At 39.6% G+C, this 23815-nt stretch overlaps 2 protein-coding genes across 5 annotated transcripts in view; one reads left to right on the top strand and one right to left on the bottom strand.

Annotated features, from left to right (window-relative positions):
* FRMD4B (FERM domain containing 4B) overlaps positions 1-23815 on the top strand; it is a 347737-nt gene that overhangs the window by 218950 nt on the left and 104972 nt on the right. For all 4 annotated transcript variants that reach the window (XM_059940166.1, XM_059940162.1, XM_059940164.1 and 1 more), the window contains 3 exons: positions 1443-1508; positions 3632-3726; positions 18086-18178. In XM_059940166.1, coding sequence (XP_059796149.1) covers positions 1443-1508; positions 3632-3726; positions 18086-18178 — 254 coding nt within the window. The remainder of the gene's footprint in view (positions 1-1442; positions 1509-3631; positions 3727-18085; positions 18179-23815) is intronic.
* LOC132374180 (GSK3B-interacting protein-like) lies at positions 22522-23052 on the bottom strand. The gene has a single exon (XM_059937705.1). The coding sequence runs from the start codon at positions 23005-23007 to the stop codon at positions 22588-22590; it is 420 nt and encodes a 139-aa protein (XP_059793688.1). The 5' UTR covers positions 23008-23052; the 3' UTR covers positions 22522-22587.

Raw genomic sequence — 23815 nt, 5'->3', positions numbered from 1 at the left:
ATGAGAATATGTTTTTTTAACATGTATATGTGTATATCTGAAAATCCATATAAAGATGGTCTGTGAGGATTCTCCTCAATCTGACAGAGTGGTAATTTCTGCAGGTAGAAAGGTTTGGAGCATGAGTTACTCAAAGTTGATCTTTGCATTTTATGCATTGTTTAAATATTTTACAAGGAGTAATTTCCCAGTATTGCAGTTATAAGTGATAAAAAATTAAATATAATTAGTAATTTATACATCGAATTGTTCTTAACTGGGTGTCTTAACTCTTCTTTTTTTTTAAGTATTTATTTTTTAGCTGCGTTGTTATTTTTTAGTTGTGGCACGTGAGATCTTTTGTTGCAGTGCGTGGGCTTCTCTCTAGTTGTGGCATGCGGGCACACGGGCTCATTAGTTGTGGCACGCGGGCTCCAGAGCACATGGGCTCAGTAGTTGCGGCGCACAGGCTCTCTAGTTGCTCTAGTTGTGGTGCGCTGGCTTAGTTGCCCTGCGGCATGTGGGACCTTAGTTCCCCGACCAGAGATCGAACCGGTGTTGCCGCATTGCAGGACCGATTCTTAACCACTGGACCACCAGGGAATTCCCTATCTTAACTATTCTTAACTGTTAGTTATGGTAGTGATATGAATACTACAAAGGAGGGCCAAAGTTTCAAAAATGGAGACTTTACATTTTAACTTTAGTATCATTTGTTTTTCATCCTATAATTATGCATGTATTGTGTTTATTAAAACACAACAATGAATAAAACCACCTTCATTTGGAAAATAAAATATTGATTCAAGGAAAAGTATAGTAGTTTCCTCTGGGAAGGAAACCTGCTTTTCATAGTATAATTTTGTGTGTTGTATAGGTATTGTTTTTTCAATATATTGAGTGGTCTTTACTTTTCATTCTTTTTTCTTTTAAATCTAAGAGCTAAAAAAATAAAAATAGGGACTTCCCTGGTGGCACAGTGGTTAAGAATCCACCTGCCAATGCAGGGGACACGGCTTCAAGCCGTGGTCCGGGAAGATCCCACATGCCGCGGAGCAACTAAGCCCGCGAGCCACAACTACTGAGCCCACGTGCCGCAACTACTGAAGCCCACACACCTAGAGCCGGTGCTCTGCAATAAGAGAAGCCACGGCAAGGAGAAGCCCACGCACTGCAACAAAGAGTAGGCCCCGCCCGCCGCAACTAGAGAAAGCGTACGCACAGCAACAAAGACCCAACAAGCCAAAAAATATACAATAAAAATAAATAAATAAATAAAAATAAAAGTAAATGTAAGAGCTGATGCCATATAATAAATCTGTTTATGACCAAACCTGTTGATTAACTCAACTGATGGCGTTTTTAGGCTGAGCACATCACCCGTAAAAGAAATGGTAAATCAAGTTGAAGGCTATGCCTGCCAGCCCCAGGCTGATGCCACTCTTGCTGTCTTGTCTCCACAGATGACAGAAGGCAGGCACTGCCAGGTGCACCTCCTGGATGACAGGAGGTTGGAGCTGCTGGTTCAGGTAGGTGATGCCACACAGGGACAAGCCATCCTGGTTCCCTCTGTAGGCCCTGTGGCCTATGTTCAGCCTGCTTGCTTATCTGTGCCTCAGAGCCAGTGACACAGGATTGTTTGTGGGGATAAAGCTTCAAAGCCAGGAAACCTAGCTGTATTTAAGAGTAACTAGAGACTGGTGACAGGATTCAGAGATGCTTGGATTGCAATCTCAGCTTTGACACTCAGTAGCTGTGTGACCCTGGGCAAGTGACTTGACTTCTCTGAATCGCCTCTTGTTGGTAAACTGGAGACCATAATGCTTCCCTGAAAGGGTTTTTGTGAGCTGAGACTCTTCATTCTGCCACTTTCCTGTCACATGGCATGGTCCAAGTTAAATACCCAGTTTCAACAGCTGTGAACTGGGATTAAGATTGCCTAATATTCCTCTCAGAAATTATGGTTAAAATCATATTAGATTAATCCCAAGCTCCCAATCCTTCCCTCCCCCACCCTCCCCCTTGGCAGCCACAAGTCTATTCTCTATGTCTGCAAGTCAGCTTGGGAGCTTGGGAGCTTGGGATTAGCAGATACAAACTAGTAGATACAGGATGGATAGACAAGGTCCTACTGTATAGCACAGGGAACTATATTCAATATCCTGTAATAAACCATAGTGGAAAAGAATATTAAAAAAGCATATATATATATATATATATGTATATGTATAACTGCGTTAATTTGCTGTACAGTAGAAATTAACACAACATTGTAAATCAACTATACTTCAGTATAATTAAAAAAACATCAAACTAGATTATATATGTGAATGAAATCTCTGTAAAACACATGGGACTATATGAGTGATGATATCTTAATTATTGATGCTTCTCTCTTTATTCACCCAACACTCTGGACCCAGAATCTTAAAAAATCGTGGAAGGGCCTGATGACAGCCACACCTAAAGCCGTGGCTAAAATTCCCTCCCTTCACCAAACCTAAATTCTTCTCCTTTCTGAGGCTGTGCCGAGCCCACTGTGTACAGGCTTCAATTAGAATGAAAATAGCACATCAACCATAGTTTCACCAGAGTAGACCTTTTGGTCTAGATTTCTATTTCTTTTCTTTTTTCTTTTCCTTTAACTTTTTTTCTTTCTTCTTTTTTTATCATGACTGTTCTTTCTTCTCCAACAACAAACATCCAACCCTCAAACTACCATAATGAGCCCTAAAATGTGTGGCTCAAAGTTCAAAAGAAGTCCACCTAGAATGCCTCCCTGCAAATCCCCCTTTCCTTCCCCAGTCTCTGCAAGTCCACCGTCCGCTCTCATTCTGGACATTCTGGCTGATTCCAAACCATGCTTCTTCCCACCAGAGCCAGTGCTTCCCAAAAGCTCATAGACTAGATTCTTCCTCTAATGAGGTGCCCCGTAAGTACTGGTGATGATGATCTGCACAATGGATACAATTACTCCATCCCTGGAGAGAAGTGAAAAGCTTAGTCTTTGGATTCAGAGCAGAACTGGGTTCAAATCTGGTCCTTAACTAACTGGAACATCAAGCAAGGTGCTTGACTGCTCTTAGCCTTTGTTGGCTCATCTATAAAATGGCAAGAACCCTACTTCATAGACTCATTGTAAGGATTAAAATGAAATAATGGGTAGAAGGAGTCCAGCACAATAAACAGTCACTATTATTCTTATTGTGTTGTTGTTGTTGTTGTTAGTTCTCTCTGAGTCTTGAGCCTTTGGGTCTTGAGCCTCTTCAGTTGACCGTCACCAAACCGAGTTATTCCTACAATCTAGGCGGTGTTTAATATTCTTTGTCTTGATCACTAGCACCATACTATATATAAAAGAGCATTTTTTCCAAAACACCAATGCATTAGTGAATACACTTTTACTTTAGAGGAAAAAATAAGGTGCTGGACGGAATTGCAAATATATCAAAATGATGGTCTCTGTTCCCATTTCCTCCCCTTCCCGACCCCTTAGAGAATGGTCTATAGTAGATTAAGCAGCAAAAGGGCACGGGCGTCCGAAAACAGACAAACAAAGGCTGCTTTAAACTGTTTGGGACAGAGGAAAGTGGTAGCAGTAAGAGAGAGAGAGGGGACCAAATTCTTTCTAATCATATTTTTATCTTAACAGCCCAAACTTTTATCAAGAGAGTTGCTGGACCTCGTGGCTTCGCATTTCAACCTGAAAGAAAAGGAGTATTTTGGAATCACATTTACAGATGACACGTAAGTGTTTTCATATTTTTACCTTTTGTCTGGGTTACCTATGTGCATAACTCTCAGTTGGCAAAAGCAGGGGCAGGGGAATGCTCCAAGAATTAGAATATGTCCTGCTTAGCTAAAGATTTTTTAATACAGGTTTTTCTTTAGAACTCTGGTAAAAGGAGAAGAAAGGGAATATTGATCATTCTAAGAACTCAGAACATTGTCCCAGGTGCCTTAGAAATTTGTTGCAATGAGTTTGTTATTCTTTTTTTTTTTTTTAATTTATTTATTTATTTATTTATTTTTGACTGTGTTGGTTCTTCGTTTCTGTGCGAGGACTTTCTCCAGTTGTGGCGAGTGGGGACCACTCCTCATCGCGGTGCGCGGGCCTCTCACTGTTGCGGCCTCTCGTTGCGGAGCACAGCTCCAGACGCGCAGGCTCAGTAGTTGTGGCTCACGGGCCTAGTTGCTCCGCGGCGTGTGGGATCTTCCCGGACCAGGGCTCGAACCCGTGTCCCCTGCATCGGCAGGCAGACTCTCAACCACTGCGCCACAAGGGAAGCCCGAGTTTGTTATTCTTGATGATAGTCTGTCTTCACATTTCTTTGAATGCAGTTGTGCTTGCTTATTTAGCTTACGTATCAGGGATAGAAATGCTAGTGTCATCTACTCATATCTTGAAACTGAATTAATGTTTGGATTTGGTGGCAAGAAAGTTTAAAGGCGATTTTGTGGCCCACCCAATAAATATGTATATACTTTAATGCTGGATGAAATTTCTAACTTCCACTTAGGCCCATTTTGTGAAACCCTCATTTTTTTTTCTTTTACTTACATTTTTAATGCTAACGTGGATATTGTGTATATTTTTAACAATTGAAATCCTCTCTGAAATGAGACAGGTATATAACAATGAATTCACAAGAATTTAAAGCTCCGTGTAAGCAAAGGTGTTTAGTCTTACCAGCTCTTTTCTGCATGTGTGTGTGTATGTGTGTGTGTGTGTGTGTGCTTTATGGCAGCCTGACTTGCCTACGTTATATGCAGCTTGATATATTAAATGATTTCTTCTCCTTTATGGGATAATTTGCAAAGAGCTCTTCAAATATTAAAATTCAAGAAAACGTGTTCCAGACACAAAATATATTGGCCAACCACCCAGCCAGCATTCTTTCCATAACTCTCTCAGTTTAAATGTTTTTCCATTCTTCATGTTAACCAGGCAGAAAATTACCTCAGGAAGGGGTTAATTTGTTTTTAACACTTTGTATCTGCTGATTACTTCCAGCCTTGGTGGGCTGCAAGCTTAGGACCTTCTGGAAATGCCAGTGGGCTCAGGACTTGGGCTGGGCAAAAAAAAACAAACAAAAAAAACCAAACAAAAATAACCCAGACAGCTGAGTTGTCAGGAGACATAGCAAAACCTGAAAACTTTGATTTCAGACTCAAGATGTTTCCTGAATGGAGTTCAACAAAGCAGGAAAAAAGTGCACTCCACATCACCCACTTCATCCTGAATCACAAAATTATCTGTTCACTCAACAACGGTTTGAGACCTTGTCTGATCAGTCCTCTGCTGGATGAAATAGGAAACGCAGATGTCCATTGAGCACAGGCTCCAGCTGGAAAGACAAAACCAGTTCATGAGAATCAGTGATTAAACACACACATACAGGTTGAATCTGAATGTGACTGAAATCATAGCAAACAGCATTGACTTAAAACCATAAATACGGGATGGCTAAGTTATATGGTAAAAACCAAAAGTACACAAACACTACAATTTAGGGAAAGGTCACATAAAATAGAGGCTAAAATCATGAACATTAGAGTAATTTATCCATTCAACAGTTATTTCTTGAGTGCCACTAAATGCAAGGCATTTGTTCTAGCTTCCAGTAGAACAAGTAAATAAATAGATAAATGAGGGACTTCCCTGGTGGTCCAGTAGGTAAGACTCTGCACTCCCAATGCAGGGGGCCCGGGTTTGATCCCTGGCTGGGGAACTAGATCCCACATGCATGCCGCAACTAAAGAGTCCACATGCCACAACTAAGAGTCTGCATGCTGCAACTAAAAGGTCCTGCAGGCTGCAACTAAGACCCAGTGTAGCCAAAATAAATAAATAAATAAATATTAAAAAAAAAAAAAGATAAATGAGAAGATACCAGAAATGACAAGTGCTTTGAAGAACATGAAACAAGAGGCCATGATCAAGAAAACGGGGGTGGGGTGGTGCAGTTTTAGACAGGGTGGACCAGGATGGCTTCTAAAAGGTGATGTATAATAAAAAGCAAGAACCAGTTCTGCAGAAGTCGGGGCGGCTTTCCCAACTAATCTAATTTCTAACTAAAGCGGGTGGAAATACTCTCAGGTGAGAATAAGCTTGACTTTGGTTTTTTGGGGTTTTTTTTGAGAACGAAAAAAAAAAAAGCCAGTATGTCTTCAATAGAGAGAGTAAGAGGAAAAGTGGTACAAGATAAAGGTTGAGAGGGAGGCAGGGTGGACATCATAGAAGCTTGGTAGCTATGAGATCTTAGACTTAATATCTCTGACACTCAGGTTTTCTCATCTGTACAGTGGGCATAATAATGGCACCAAAATAATAAGTACTATATAAGGTACATAATAGGGTCATAGTATTATACTATTAAACAGGTAGGGTATGCAGAGCCCACGCACACAACATCCTGTTGTTCGTAGTCATGGCAGGAAGGTGTGCTCTGAAGGAGGCTGAAGGAGGACTTGGGTGGGAAGCCACACAGGAGGGTAATTGGGAGGGTACTTAGACCTTAGGTAGTGGGGAGGGGAGCCGGCATTCCAGGGAAAAGTCATTTTGTGCACCAGTGCATGGACATGGTCATGAACACGGTACATCTGCCCAGTGGCTAGGAAACTGGCCTGAGCGTGGATTAAGATATAAGAAGGACAAACGCACAGGTGAGCCCGGAGAGTCATGTAGATGCAGAAGGCACACGAAGGCCCCTGAAGGATGTTCTGCAGGGGAGTGACATGATTAATGACTGTGGTCTTGCAAATGTCCCAGGCTGTAAGGTTCACGGTAGGCTGGAAAAGAGTCCTGGCCACATGGCAGGCTTTTGGGAAAGCTCCAAACCCAGGTGAACGTAACCAGAGGGGGCATACATCAAGTGTTCAGACTGTAGGACCTTCTCTTCAGAAAGTAAGGAATACATAATATGAATGATTTCCTTTCCTGACTTGGGCCGCTTTCCCCATCGTGTGCCTTGGGATGATTTCTTTCTAAATACTCTGTTGGAAGAAGAATGTCTCACTGAAGTCCCTCCTCTAGCTGTCTTCTTTAGTGACATCGGTCAATGCTTATAGCCTTTCCAAGAAGCCTGGCTCCAAAATGTCCTTCGTGCACTCCCCTGCAAATGACAGCAGAGTCTGTTTTTGAATTATGATCAGTTTAGAAGGTGTCTTCTGGCTCTAGCTGTGTTTATTTTTAGAAGAAGTATGAGCTGGGCTCTTGGAGGGGGGAGTGGGAATTGGCCATTTCCACCTTTCTGGGGAACAGGTCTGGAAAATTGCTTCTGTCAAAGGGTGTCTCCTTGGAATGTCTTGGTCACAGGCTTAGTTCTTTTTCTTGTCTGGTAAATATTTTTGGAAAGTATTTTCTTTCGGCACTCCCCTTCCCCCGCCCCCATAAAACCACTTAGTCGGATCCCTCCCAGGATGCTGTCTGAATTGCATTTTCCAGCCTAGATGCCACATCAGCTCTTTGCCTTTGGTGAACTTCTCCAAATAGAGTAAGGCAAAGCAGAGGGGACATTTTGTCAATGAAACTAGCCACTGTCTGTATCCTACTCCACGGGCCAAGAAGAGAAATGGAAAAATGGAATCATGCGGTTACATGATAAAAGTAGTAATGGTGACCAACAAAAACAAACTGGTGGTCCTATTAGAGGGAGGGGACAGAATTCCTAAGCTCACGCCCACGTGTCTTCTGGTGTTCTGTGTGCAGGGCGAGCCTTTACCCCTAGAGGGCAGTCACGACCCTCCTAAGGCAGCACTCTGTTCCCCATAATGGTTCCCACTTGACATTTTTTTCCTTTCCTTGTTTTGAAAGGATTTGCTGGATGAGCTTTGTTTATTCAGAAATAACAAATAGGTTTCACAACACAATTGGGATTTTTGATCAGCGTTCCATCCAGTGGGCCTGAGATGATCGACCTTTGACTGATACAATTCTAGCCAAAAAGGACGCTTGCTTCATAGTGGGCTAACACAGCTGATAGAGGTCAATGTGTAAATTCAACTGTCTTTTTGAGGTATTGATTAGATCTGTCCCATTTGCTGATGGAAAAACTTGAGAAAAGTAGGTTATAAGGAATAAGTGCTTTTTGATCTCATTTTACTCTCAAAGGCTAGAAAACAGCATGTTAACCTGGAATATATCTCAATGATAGAGTTAAGGGTAATTTTCACATTTTTGTTCTTCTAACTTCATCCTGTTGGTGAAATTATGGGTAGATTTTTAAAAATCTAATTTGTAATTTTTATTTTCTAAAAACTTATTTTTGTATTACTTTTACATGAATATCTTCTTATAAAAACACTTAATATCATAGTTGAAGCTGCTGTCTTTTGATTGTAGCAATTTGCTCTGTATCCCTCCAGAAGTGTATCTAAGAATTCTAAGAATTTTCGTTAATATATAATAGTATTTGAGTGTCTTCTGTGGTTAATATAACTGATTTATGCTCTACATGTTATTATACAACTTGCTGCATTCTTGGACATCATTTCACACAAGTTCATGTAAATATACATTATGCTTCTTAAATGATGCCACATCTTCCTAAGTAAAAGCAAAAAAGATAATTCAAAATTAGTCTCATTTTCTCTAAGAAAACTTTTGAATACTATACAATACTTAATGTATTTCAGACATACATTTGAGCATCTGTGAAATTGGGGTATGTCTTCAAATCAGTGCCATCCTAAACTTGATCAAATACAGTGTAAGAATCTTTTAACTTCTAGTCCCCTATCCTTATATATTTTTTACCCACAAAAGCAGTAATTCTATGAACCTTTCCTTAATGTCACTTATATCAACTTATTTATCTTGATAATATTCCTACAAGGAAAGCTAGAGACAGTTATCGGAAGTCTCATCTAATAATTACAGAAATAAAGACACACTTTTTTCCTATGTTGAAACTAGTAAGTGACAAAATAAAAAATAAATTTTAAAAAAGACTGGTAAATGACAGAAATCAAGCCAAAAGTTATTATAAAAGCTGATTCAGAAGGAGGAGCTTCAAGATGGCGGAAGAGTAAGACGTGGAGATGACCTTCCTCCCCACAAATACATCAGAAATACATCTACATGTGGAACAGCTCCTTCAGAACACCTGCTGAACGCTGGCAGAAGACCTCAGACCTCCCCAAAGGCAAGAAACTCCCCACATACCCGGGTAGGGCAAAAGAAAAAAGAAAAAACAGAGACAAAAGAATAGGGATGGGACCTGCACCAGTGGGAGGGAGCTGTAAAGGAGGAAAGGTTTCCACACACTAGGAAGCCCGTTCACGGGCAGAGATGGGGGGTGGCGGCGGGGAAGCTTCAAAGCCACGGAGGAGAGCGCAGCCACAGGGGTGCGGAGGGCAAAGCGGAGAGATTCCCGCACAGAGGCTCGGCGCTGAGCAGCACTCACCAGCCCGAGAGGCTTGTCTGCTCAGCCGCCAGGGCGGGCGGGGCTGGGAGCTGAGGCTCGGGCTTCGGTCGGATCCCAGGGAGAGGACTGGCGTTGGTGGCGTGAACACAGCCTGAAGGGGCTAGTGCGCCACAGCTAGCCGGGAGGGAGTCTGGGAAAAGGTCTGGAGCTGCCGAACAGGCAAGAGACTTTTTCTTGCCTCTTTGTTTCCTGGTGCGTGAGGGGAGGGGATTCAGAGCGCCGCCTAAACGAGCTCCAGAGACGGGCGCGAGCCGCGGCTATCAGCGCGGACCCCAGAGACGGGCATGAGACGCTAAGGCTGCTGCTGCCGCCACCAAGAAGCCTGTGTGCGAGCACAGGTCACTCTCCACACCTCCCCTCCCGGGAGCCGGTGCAGCCCACCACTGCCAGGGTCCCATGATCCAGGGACAACTTACCCGGGAGAACGCACGGTGCGCCTCAGGCTGGTGCAACGTCATGCCGGCCTCTGCCACCGCAGGCTTGCCCCACATCCGTACCCCTCCCTCCCCCCGGCCTGAGTGAGCCAGAGCCCCCAACTCAGCTGCTCCTTTAACCCCGTCCTGTGTGAGCGAAGAACAGACGCCCTCAGGCGATCTACAGGCAGAGGCAGGTCCAAATCCAAAGCTGAACCCCGGGAGCTGTGCGAACAAAGAAGAGAAAGGGAAATTTCTCCCAGCAGCCTCAGGAGCAGTGGATTAAATCTCCACAATCAACTGGATGTGCCTGCATCTGTGGAATACCTGAACAGAAAACGAATCACCCCAAATTGAGGAGGTGGACTTTGGGAGCAAAGATATATATATATTTTTTCCCTTTTTCTCTTTTTGTGAGTGTGTATGTGTATACTTCTGTGTGTGATTTTGTCTGTATACTTTTGCTTTTACCATTTGTCCTAGGGTTCTGTCTGTCCGTTTTTTTTGTTTTTTTTTTATTTTTTTTCTTAATAATTTATTTTTAATTTTAATAACTATTTTATTTTATCTTACCTTCTTTCTTTCTTTCTATTTTTTCTCCCTTTTATTCTGAGCCATGTGGATGAAAGGCTCTTGGTGCTCCAGCCAGGCGTCAGGGCTGTGCCTCTCAGGTGGGAGAGCCAACTTCAGGACACTGGTCCACAAGAGACCTCCCAGCGCCACATAATATCAAATGGCGAAAATCTCCCAGAGATCTCCATCTCAACGCCAAGACCCAGCTCCACTCAACGACCAACAAGCTACAGTGCTGGACACCTTATGCCAAACAACTAGCAAGACATGAACACAACCCCACCCATTAGCAGAGAGGCTGCCTAAGATCATAATAAGGCCACAGACACCCCAAAGCACACCACCAGACGTGGACCTGCCTACCAGAAAGACAAGATCCAGCCTCATCCACCAGAACACAGGCACTAGTCCCCTCCACCAGGAAGCCTACACAACCCACTGAACCAACCTTAGCCACTGGGGACAGACACCAAAAACAACGGGAACTACAAACCTGCAGCCTGCTAAAAGGAGACCCCAAACACAGCAAGTTAAGCAAAATGAGAAGACAGAGAAACACACAGCAGATGAAGCAGCAAGGTAAAAACCCACCAGACCAAGCAAATGAAGAGGAAATAGGCAGTCTACCTGAAAAAGAATTCAGAATAATGATAGTAAAGATGATCCAAAATCTTGGAAATAGAATGGAGAAAATACAAGAAATGTGTAACAAGGACCTAGAAGAACTAAAGAGCAAACAAACAATGAAGAACAAAACAATAAATGAAATTAAAACTTCTCTAGAAGGAATGAATAGCAGAATAACTGAGGCAGAAGAACGGATAAGTGACCTGGAAGATAAAATAGTGGAAATAACTACTGCAGAGCAGAATAAAGAAAAAAGAATGAAAAGAATTGAGGACAGTCTCAGAGACCTCTTGGACAACATTAAATGCACCAACATTCGAATTATAGGGTTCACAGAAGAAGAAGAGGAAAAGAAAGGGATTGAGAAAATATTTGAAGAGATTAAAGTTGAAAACTTCCCTAATATGGGAAAGGAAATAGTTAATCAAGTCCAGGAAGTGAAGAGAGTCCCATATAGGATAAATCCAAGGAGAAACACGCCAAGACACATATTAATCAAACTATCAAAAATTAAATACAAAGAAAAAATATTAAAAGCAGCAAGGGAAAAACAACAAATAACATACAAGGGAATCCCCATAAGGTTAACACCTGATCTTTCAGCAGAAACTCTGCAAGCCAGAAGGGAGTGGCAGGACATATTTAAAGTGATGAAGGAGAAAAACCTACAACCAAGATTACTCTACCCAGCAAGGATCTCATTCAGATTCGACAGAGAAATTAAAACCTTTACAGATAAGCAAAAGCTAAGAGAATTCAGCACCACCAAACCAGCTTTACAACAAATGCTAAAGGAACTCCTCTAGGCAGGAAACACAGAGAAGGAAAAGACCTACAATAACAAACCCAAAACAATTAAGAAAATGGCAATAAGAACATACATATCGATAATTACCTTAAATGTAAATGGATTAAATGCTCCAACCAAAAGACATAGACTGGCTGAATGGATACAAAAACAAGACCCGTATATATGCTGTCTACAAGAGACCCACTTCAGACCTAGGGACACATACAGAAGGAAAGTGAGGGGATGGAAAAAGATATTCCATACAAATGGAAATCAGAAGAAAGCTGGGGTAGCAATTCTCATATCAGGCAAAATAGACTTTAAAACAAAGACTATTACAAGAGACAAAGAAGGACACTACATAATGATCAAGGGATCAATCCAAGAAGAAGATATAACAATTGTAAATATTTATGCACCCAACATAGGAGCACCTCGATACCTAAGGCAAATGCTTACAGCCATAAAAGGGGAAATTGACAGTAACACAATCATAGTAGGGGACTTTAACACCCCACTTTCACTAATGGACAGATCATCCAAAATGAAAATAAATAAGGAAACACAAGCTTTAAATGATACATTAAACAAGATGGACTTAATTGATATTTATAGGACATTCCATCCAAAAACAACAGAATACACTTTCTTCTCAAGTGTTCATGGAACATTCTCCAGGATAGATGATATCTGGGGTCACATATCAAGCCTTGGTAAATTTAAGAAAATTGAAATCGTATCAAGTATCTTTTCTGAGCACAACACTATGAGACTAGATATCAATTACAGGAAAAGATCTGTAAAAAATACAAAGACATGGAGGCTAAACAATACACTACTTAATAATCAAGAGATCACTGAAGAAATCAAAGAGGAAACCAAAAAATACCTAGAAACAAATGACAATGAAAACACGATCACCCAAAATCTATGCGCTGCAGCAAAAGCAGTTCTAAGAGGGAAGTTTATAGCAATCCAATCCTACCTTAAGAAACAAGAAACATCTCAAATAAACAACCTAACCTTACACCTAAAGCAATTAGAGAAAGAAGAACAAAAAAGCCCCAAAGTTAGCAGAAGGAAAGAAATCATAAAGATCAGATCAGAAATAAATGAAAAAGAAATGAAGGAAACAATAGCAAATATCAATAAAACTAACAGCTGGTTCTTTGAGAAGATAAACAAAATTGATAAACCATTAGCCAGACTCATCAAGAAAAAAAGGGAGAAGACTCAAATCAATAGAATTAGAAATGAAAAAGGAGAAGTAACCACTGACACTGCAGAAATACAAGGATCATGAGAGATTACTACAAGCAACTCTATGCCAATAAAATGGACAACCTGGAAGAAATGGACAAATTCTTAGAAAAGCACAACCTTCCAAGACTGAACAGGAAGAAATAGAAAATATGAACAGACCAATCACAAGCACTGAAATTGAAATTGTGATTAAAAATCTTCCAACAAACAAAAGTCCAGGACCAGATGACTTCACAGGCGAATTCTATCAAACATTTAGAGAAGACCTAACACCCATCCTTCTCAAACTCTTCCAAAATATAGCAGAGGGAGGAACACTCCCAAACTCATTCTACGAGGCCACCATCACCCTGATACCAAAACCGGACAAAGATGTCACAAAGAAAGAAAACTACAGGCCAATATCACTGATGAACATAGATGCAAAAATCCTCAACAAAATACTCGCAAACAGAATCCAACAGCACATTAAAAGGATCATACACCATGATCAAGTGGGATTTATCCCAGGAATGCAAGGATTCTTCAGTATACGCAAATCAATCAATGTGTTAAACCATATTAATAAATTGAAGAACAAAAACCATATGATCATCTCAATAGGTGCAGAAAAAGCTTTTGACAGTATTCAACACCCATTTATGATAAAAAAACCCTCCAGAAAGTAGGCATAGAGGGAACTTACCTCAACATAATAAAGGCCATAAAGCCAACATCGCCCTCAGTGGTGAAAAACTGAAACCATTTCCACTAAGATCAGGAACAAGACAAGGTTACCCACTCTCACCACTATTATTCAACATTGTTTTGGAAGTTTTAGCCACAGCAATCGGAGAAGAAAAAGAAATAAAAGGAATCCAGGGCTTCCCTGGTGGCGCAGTGGTTGAGAATCCACCTGCCAATGCAGGGGACATGGGTTCAAGTCCTGGTCCGGGAAGATCCCACATGCCATGGAGCAGCTAATAAGCCCATGTGCCAGAACTGCTGAGCCTGTGTTCTAGAGCCCGCGAGCCACAACTACTGAAGCCCATGAGCCACAACTACTGAAGCCCACGTGCCTGGAGTCTGTGCTCAGCAAGAGAAGCCACAGCAATGAGAAACCCATACACCTCAATGAAGAGTAGCCCCCGCTCGCTGCAACTAAAGAAAGCCTGCGCATAGCAACGAAGACCCAACACAGCCATAAGTAAATAAATAAATAAATAAATAAATAAATAAATAATCCATCCAAATTGGAAAAGAAAAAGTAAAGCTGTCACTGTTTGCAGATGACATGATACTATACATAGAGAATCCTAAAGATGCTACCAGAAAACTACTAGAGTTATTCAATGAATTTGTTAAAGTAGCAGGATATAAAAGTAATGCCGAGAAATCTCTTGCATTCCTATACACTAACGATGAAAAATCTGAAAGTGAAATCTAGGAAACACTCCTATTTACCATTGCAACAAAAAGAATAAAATACCTAGGAATGAACCTACCTAAGGAGACAAAACACCTATATGCAGAAAACTGTAAGTCACTGATGAAAGAAATTAAAGATGATACAAATAGATGGAGAGATATACCATGTTCTCGGATTGGAAGAATCAACATTGTGAAAATGACTATACTACCCAAAGCAATCTACAGATTCAATGCAATCCCTATCAAACTACCAATGGCATTTTTCACAGAACTAGAACAAAAAATTTCACTATTTGTATGGAAACACAAAAGACCCCAAATAGCCAATGCAATCTTGAGAAAGAAAAATGGAGCTGGAGGAATCACGCTCCCTGACTTCAGACTGTACTACAAAGCTACAGTAATCAAGACAGTATGGTACTGGCACAAAAACAGAAATATAGATCAATGGAACAGGATAGAAAGCCCAGAGATAAGCCCACGCACATATGGTTGCCTTATTTTTGATAAAGGACGCAAGAATATACAATGGAGAAAAGACAGCCTCTTCAATAAGTGGTGCTGTGAAAACTGGACAGCAACATGTAAAAGAATGAAATTAGAACACTCCCTAAGACCATACACAAAAATAAACTCAAATGGATTAAAGACTAAAATGTAAGGCCAGACACTATCAAACTCTTAGAGGAAAACATAGGCAGAACACTCTTAGACATAAATCACAGCAAGATCCTTTTTGACCCACTTCCTAGAGAAATGGAAATAAAAACAGAAATAAATAAATGGTACCTAATGAAACTTAAAGACTTTTTCACAGCAAAGGAAACCATAAACAAGATGAAAAAACAACCCTCAGAATGGGAGAAAATATTTGCAAATGAAGCAACTGACAAAGGATTAGTCTCCAAAATTTATAAGCAGCTTATGCAGCTCAATATCAAAAACACAAACAACCCAATCCAAAAATGGGTAGAAGACCTAAACAGACGTTTCTCCAAAGAAGATATACATATTGCCAACAAACACATGAAAGGATGCTCAACATCACTAATCATTAGAGAAATGCAAATCAAAACTACAGTGAGGTATCACCTCACACCAATCAGAATGGCCATCATCAGAAAATCTACAAACAATGAATGCTGGAGAGGGTGTGGAGAAAAGGGAACCCTCTTGCACTGTTGGTGGGAATGTAAATTGATACAGCCACTATGGAGAACAGTATGGAGCTTCCTTAAAAAACTAAAGATAGAACTACCATATGACCCAGCAATCCCACTACTGAGCATATAACCTTAGAAAACCATAATTCAAAAAGAGTCATGTACCCCGGTGTTCATTGCAGCTCTATTTACAATAGCCAGGACATGGAAGCAACCTAAGTGTCCATTGACAGATGAATGGATAAAGAAGATGTGGCACATATATACAATGGAATATTACTCAGACATAAAAGGAAACGAAATTGAGTTATTTGTAGTGAGGTGAATGGACCTAGAGTCTGTCATACAGAGTGAAGTAAGTCAGAAAGAGAAAAACAAATACCGTATGCTAACACATATATATGGAATCTAAAAAAAAAAAAAAAAAAGGTCATGAAGAAAGACGCAGACCTACTAGAGAATGGACTTGAGGACACGGGGAGGGGGAAGGGTAAGCTGGGACAAAGTGAGAGAGTGGCATGGACATATATACACTACCAAATGTAAAACAGATAGCTAGTGGGAAGCAGCCGCATAGCACAGGGAGATCAGCTCAGTGCTTTGTGACCACCTAGAGGGGTGGGATGGGGAGGGTGGGAGGGAGGGAGATGCAAGAGGGAAGAGATACGGGGATATATGTATATGTATAGCTGATTCACTTTGTTATAAAGCAGAAACTAACACACCATTGTAAAGCAATTATACTCCAATAAAGATGTTTAAAAAAAAAAACTTATTAAGAGGGTAAATCTCATGGTAAGAGTTCTTACTACAATAAAACAAAAATTAAAAAAAGAAAGCTGATTCAACCCTCTAATCTCATTTTCTCCTGTATCCAAAGTCTTGGGTTCAAATCCCAGCTCTGCCACTTTTCTTTGCAGACTAATTGTAAAATATAGTATTAATATATAAAAAAAGTACCAGCTTGGTTGGCACTAAGTAGTTGCTCAATAAAGATTAGCTGCTATTATTATTATTATTACTCACATTTCCTATCTGCTTTATAATAAATACAGGTTAGAGTTTTCTGATTTTTAAAAAAATTATTTACTCAAAGACCAAAATAGGTTGGAAAATGTCTTCTTAACCATTATAGGTTTGGGTATAATTTGACATCCCCCCGCTATCAGCATGTTCTTAAGTTTTGTGTAAGCAAGCAAATGGAGTCTCTGCCTTTTGGGAATTTACAATCTAAAATGGATCAAGTAGTGAGACAATCTTGGAAAAGTCACATAAACAATCCCCAGCCACAATGTCTCAATTCTTCCATCCCTCAGGTCACAATTTCAGGAGAATGTTTATACCCATGAATTTAGTGAAGCCCTTGAATGAATCAACAAATACATGCTTAAATGTTAGGGATTCCGTAATATATATCCAAAAACAGCCCCCAGAAAGTATTTGACCCCATATTTTTATTTTTATCTTTTAATTAATTTTTTTATTAGAGTCTAGTTGATTTACAATGTTGTTTTAGTTTCTGCTGTACAACAAAGTGAGTCAGTTATACATACACATATATCTACTCTTTTTTAGATTCTATTCCCATACAGGTCATTACAGAGTATTGAATAGAGTTCCCTGTGCTATTCCGTAGGTTCTTATTAGTTATCTGTTCTATACATAGTAGTGTGTCGACCCCATATTTTTATAAAAGCTGTAGTATTGTTATCTGTGTCTGTCTGTTTTCATTAAAAGAAGAGTTTTTCCCTTCTTGACTATCTAAAATATTTCAGATTTTATATTTAATAAGAATTTAAGGATTAATATGTTTAATGTCACCTAGATTTTTATCTCCAAAGGCAGCCAGTGTTTTCAGTTTCTTGTTCATTTCATGATGTATCCTCTCTGAGATATTTTTATACATATAAATGCACATATGTCTAGCTCTTCTTTTTTTAACTTAAAAAAATGGCAATATATTATACTCACTGTTACGCATCTTGCTTTTTCATTTAACACCGTATTTTGAAAATTGTTCACAATAAGTTTGTAAAGATACCCTTGATCTTTGGTATGGCTGCATAGTGTTTCATTGCTGTTTAAATTCGTTTTTTTAAACAATACCCTGTTCGATTTTTAGGTTGTTGTGAGCCTTTTTGCTGCTGCAAACAGTGCTACAGTGAGTGGCTTTATACATAGGCTATTTTCCACATGTGCAGGTTTATCCTGATTAACTCCCAGAAATGACAATGCTGGTTCAGAGGCAGGTGCTTTTGTAATTTTGATAGAAATTGCCAAATTGGCCTCATCACTGGTTGTAACAGGTTATACTCCTACCATTAATGTGTGAGAATAACTGTTAACTGCACTGCTCTGCCAACACAGTGTTTATTAAACCTTTCTCTGGGTTTCTGTTTAATCTTTCTTGTTTTGTTTTGTTTTGTTTTACTCTTACAGAGGTCAGCAGAACTGGCTACAGTTAGACCACCGAGTTCTTGACCACGATTTGCCCAAGAAACCAGGCCCAACCGTTTTGCACTTTTCTGTGAGGTATGTAACCAGAGACACATCTACCATCACCACCTGCCTCTTTTTTTTTTTTTTTAGAAAAAAAAAATTCGTGGTGATCAGAGTCAGAGAATTTAAAAAAAGAAGGGACCGATCAAAAAATGATTACATGAAAGAGATTCGCTGCTGTCTTAGTCTGGGGAACATGTTAACATAGATACTGTGTAGAACTGTTTCCTTTGAAGATGAAGTATAGAATCACCTTCCTTTAGTTCTCAAAGCCCCTTGAATCCATTTAAAGCTGAAAAACGTATGTAATATATTTTAATACATAAACCTGTTTCTGACTCAACATCTAGATTTTTATAATTTGAAATATAGCAAACATTTACTATTACATTTTATGTAGGAATGTTTTCTAGAGACTATGGAAATAATTGAATTTTATACAGTTTCACACCTTAATTGGAATAGACAATAAAATGCAAACAAATGCTCATGGAAAGAATTATCTTAACAGTAGAGAAATCTGAATTCTGCTTTCCTGAAGAGACTGCTGGGAAGGAATCCTTGATTTGTTCTCTGAGCAAGTCACTTAACCATACTTATTGGCCTCAGTTATTTCCTCCTGCAATGGATATGTTCAACTAAATCAGTGATTTCTTGAAGCCAGCCGATGATGGAAATATTTTTTCACATTAATTATTCACACTCTAAGATAATAAAATGTTATAAAGAGTGATGCCCATGTTCCTTACCTAGCTTAAGAAATAAAACGTCACCAGTTTTGCTGAAAGCCCCTTCCTATGTACTAGCCCCTCTCCCCACCATCCTGAATTTGATATATTTTCATGATAAATTTTGTCTTCCTGGTCTGAAGCCAAATATGATAAAATAAGCTAAGGTAGGAGATTTCCCATAAATCTAAATATGTTTTCACAAAGCTGGATTAACGTAAAGAATGGACCCTAAATTCTGAGCTTATGTTATTTTTTGGATGTTGAACTATGCTTTGTTTTATGACATGATGGTGGAGGCTTTTTGTCTTTCTTTGGGGCAGGGTGGGGTTTGGTTATAGTATGTTTACCTGACAAAATCATGTCAATTTCCACAAACACTTGTTTCTTTTTTTTTTTACTTCTTTATGCTCCCTGTAATCCAAAAGTGTGATAAGATGTCCTGATTGTCCTTTTCTTTTTAAGTCTCTTTTTAACATGAATTGATGGTGATTGTGGATAGAGGCTGCTCCTTATGAAGTAAATAAAGCGTTGACAGCCCCCAATTTGTTTTTTGCTTTTTGCTCTGAAATCTTGTTTAGAATTTTTTTCTTACCAACAGAAGTCACATTTTTAAAACCCAGGAAGGAGGTAGCATAATGGTGATTTGTCCAGGAGCGTAGCATGTATGGAAAAGTACACAGAAATCCTACAGAAAAACGTAGGAGTTTCCTGGAAAGAGTGTGATATGAGTGCTTGTGTCCATGGAAATGGAGAAAAAGACAAACACAGAACAGCAGCAATAGCAAAAAATGTATATTAGTAATTAAGCAGGGGTCAGAGAATAGAGAAGCTTTCATCTCTTATTATGTAGGGAAAATTGCTCAACATAATCAGTCTTTTTTCACAAAGAATTATCACTGTAAACATTTCAAACTTTATGAAAGTATAGAGTGAAAAGGAAGAATTACTCTCCACCAGGCTGCTCCCTCACTTTATCCCCAGTTCACTCCCCTTCTTAGAGAAAAGTAAGGCTGATAAGTTGTTTGGTGACTTACTTTTTTTTTTTTTAACCTGGAGATCTTTCCTTGGGTATATAGAAATCTACTTTATTTCTTTGCACTTCCATAATTTAGCTATCCAGGCTACTATTAAGCATTTAGGCTGTTTCCAGTGACTTTATTAAGATGCAGCTGGCAGTTAACATCTTTACACTTTCATCTTTGGGCACATATGTAGTGCTTCTGTAGCCTAACTACTCAGTGCCATTTATTTAGTCAGCAGATTTGTGTTCTAGTTCTTTGACCACTACTATCTGGTCTATTTTTGGTCTCAAAATGCCAGGGGAGAAAGCTGTGTCTTCCCTTCTGTACAGTCATTCATAAGGCGGCCCTGTCATTCCAAAGCGAGTTCCTGGGATTCCGGAGTTGCCTGCTGCCTGTTTGTGAGTTTCAGCGCTTATCTCACGAGTGTCCCGTAATCACTTAGCTTTACTTTCCCTGAACTACTTCCATGTTTAAAAGCCCTTATAGAGTTTTTAATTATTCATTTAATTCTTCTTCCCAACAGTACGGTGAGGTCATAATAGTCTTTGTTATTATTCCAATTAAGGACTTGTTGTTTCTCCAATTTAATTAAGGAAATGATAGAGCAAAAGCACACACCAAGGAATTAAGTGAACTGACAGAGGTCAGCGAGTGGATTGCAGTTCTTTGGAGGTCTCACAAATGGGACTGTGGCCACCCCCAGTGACGTCAGTGGCCTCTCAGAGGGTCTCTAGCCTCCTCTTTTAAGAAAACAGGACTGCCGGTGATACTCACATCATAGCAGACATCACCACCACCACCCCACCACCCCCAGGTTGCCTGGAGTGACAACACTTTTGAGTCATTGAAGAATAGAACCAAAGAGCATTTGATTGTATTTGGACATGTGGTCACCATAGAGGCCTCTAGAAATACACATGGTCTCTTTTTTTTTTTTTTTTTGGAGGTTTTGATATGTGTAGTTTTATTAATGTCTTCTCTCTCTGTTGCTCTTTCATAGTAATAAAAAGAGCAAATCACTTCACACCAAAATGGAACAATACAGAATTCAAAAATGGAAACAGAATCTCTCGGAATCAAACATTTATCGCAAAATGAACGCTTTCAATTTTTAAACATACAATCACTTTTCTTTATACTTAACTCAAAATTAGTAAACAGAATTTTATTCAGACTTTACAAATATCCTTTACATTTAGCCTGAGATTAAGCATGAGAAAGTTCAACCTGAAGTTAGACTTCATTACCCAAACACTTCAGCATCTGAAAATAAAGCTGAGGATGAATGTTCATTTATCAAACATAATTTAAGCATTCCAATAAACTCTGACAATGAATAGTGACCCAAACCAAACTTTTAACTTGCTCTGGTCTACATGATCTTCAGAGCCTAAAAGTACCTATTATTTAATAATGATTTTAAAAAGTCTTCAAATGACAAATTATGAAGGTGTGTCCAGATGTGGAATTTTAGTTCAACATTTCTATAGCTGCTGCTTTAGACTAGTATTAAAAAAACAACTCCCCAATCCTTATTATTCAACATGTACTTGAAAACATGTAGCAGCATGGTATAGTTTATTTTTATAAATATTAGTACCTGCAATAAAATATAAAATACAGTCTCCATTTTTCAAATATTAAGTCTCTGAATGCTTCATTCATCCTTTGGTTTCAAACCCATACGATGCACTCATATGACATTGCAGATTTAGCACTGAGACAAAACACTGTACATCTGTTGGGGAAGGAGGGGTGCTGTGGGAATACCAAAGCGCTACATCATAGAAAGGAAACGTTGAAGCAAAAATACTTTCTGAATATATACTGTACATTATGTAAACAAACATTCATAATAAGAATCAACACAGGCCAAAATACTGTTTTCTAGGAAATCAGAGTCTTTTTTCTTTTAAATCACACACACTGAAGATGCTTTTTGTTAGGAAAAGAATGGAGCCTGTTCCTGTATTTGCTTATGTGCTTAAATATCTTGGAAACAAGTAATTGTTGCATTCATTTGCTAACGGTTTGTCCTCTTACTTGGCTGGCTGTTGCAAACAGGAATACAGTACTATTTCAGTACCTGTTCTTCACGTAATACTAGCTACGTAATATAGAATTAACTCATCTTTATCAGTCCATATTAATAATATAAATAGATTACATGAAGCAGTGAATTTCAAAATTTGTGCAGGGGAAACTAGTTGATAATTTGTTTCCAGTAAGGCTAGTAGCAAAAATAATTACTACAAAGTCAGTCCAAGCTAGTAGCAAACCCCTGATTTAGCAAGCTGAATCAAAGTTTGAAGTTAGTTTATTTCCTATATTACTGTGCAAATCTAGAGTTTCCTATGTAAGAGACAGTGCTGGCAGCATCAAAGTCCTGCAATAAGAGAATGAAATACTGATTAGGTTTTCAGAATGCCAGAGATACTATATGAAGAAATTTGAATGTCTTAATGACGGTGTCACAGCAATGGCCTCAGGATTTCCTTAATGAATCACAAACTAAGAAAGACGATTCATTAGTCAATAAAGTTCTCAATCAAAAGCCTAAATGTGAAGCAAACAATGATAAAGACACAAAATCAAAGATGCCTTTTCTACTATGACCATCTGGAAGAATTTCAAGCTTTAGGTCAACATTGTGTACCAGCAGCGGCCTCTCTAACAGGAAAAAACTGAGTCATGACTGTTCATCCCTTTTCAAAGCTTCCAGTCTTTGAAGGAGCGCATTTCCAAATACTTCCCGGTAGGCAGGGCTGAGTGTATCCAACAAGGAGTAGACTGTTTCATGGCAGGGAGTCTGTAAATGATCATCCACCTGGGCGAAAGCATAACCTACCACCCTGAGCCCGGCTTCAGTGAGCTCCAGGCAGTATCTATTCCTTTCTCTTGTTTCCACATTGATATAGGCCACATCGTCTGCACAGTGCAGGGTTTTTGAGACAAACATGGTGTTAACAGCAAAGAGAACATCGTTTACAACTGCTTCAGCTTCCAGCCTCATGTCTTTCATATCAGTTCCTTCAAAGCCATTAAGCTCTGCATCTTCTTCAAATGCTGACACACTGCTCAGCTCCATGGGATTACAGTCTGTTTCCATTCTGCAAAAATAGTTGGCGAAGACTCCGAGAGGGCAGCGGCCGCTTCGAGGGGTTCGGCTCGGTCTCTTTTGATATCGGGGTCATTGCCTTTCCCGTCAGCAAGTACTGCTGCATGCCCTGGAACTCGGAGTCGCTCCCTCGCGGACACCGAGGTGTGTACGTGCTGAGGAGTTAGCACACAAGGGGAGAGGATTCCCCACAGAAGTAACGCGTGATGTGGATGTGAGTCACTGTTAGTTTCATTGCTAACAATTAAAAATATCCAAATGTAGGGGAATTCCCTGGCGGTCCAGTGGTTAGGACTCAGTGCTTTCACTGCCGGGGCCCGGGTTCAGTCCCTGGTTGGCAAACTAAGATCTCGCAAGCCGCGAGGCAAGGCCTAAATAAATAAATAAATAAATAAATAAAGCTTAAAATATCCAAATGCCAACAATGAAGATGGTTTCAGGAAGTGATGGCATTTTTACAGTGAACAATTGATCGCTGTAATAAAAGACATCAGATGAAAAGGTGCATTGCATTTCAGAGCTCCCCCAGAAGGAGAGGAGTTGCCTATCTGAATCACTGTAGGAAAATTTTTAAACAGTCACCCCTCCAACCCCCAAAACCTCCGCATTCCTGGCCCAGATTCTGATACCGTGCGCTGGAGACGGTAAATGGGATCTTGGGCAAGTTGGTTGTGAATTAAAAAGGGATCAGGGGACACAAAATAACTTGGCAGAGTATTATGCAAATATAAGAAAATGTCATTTTTTTAATTGTAGCATTTATGATAAAGAAAAATACCATACAGTTTTGCTCTCCAAA

Source organism: Balaenoptera ricei, chromosome 11, assembly GCF_028023285.1.
Source record: "Balaenoptera ricei isolate mBalRic1 chromosome 11, mBalRic1.hap2, whole genome shotgun sequence".
Classification (NCBI taxonomy): Eukaryota; Metazoa; Chordata; class Mammalia; order Artiodactyla; family Balaenopteridae; genus Balaenoptera; species Balaenoptera ricei.
The sequence above is the reverse complement of the archived record's forward strand: the minus strand, read 5'-3'. Positions and strand labels throughout refer to the sequence as shown.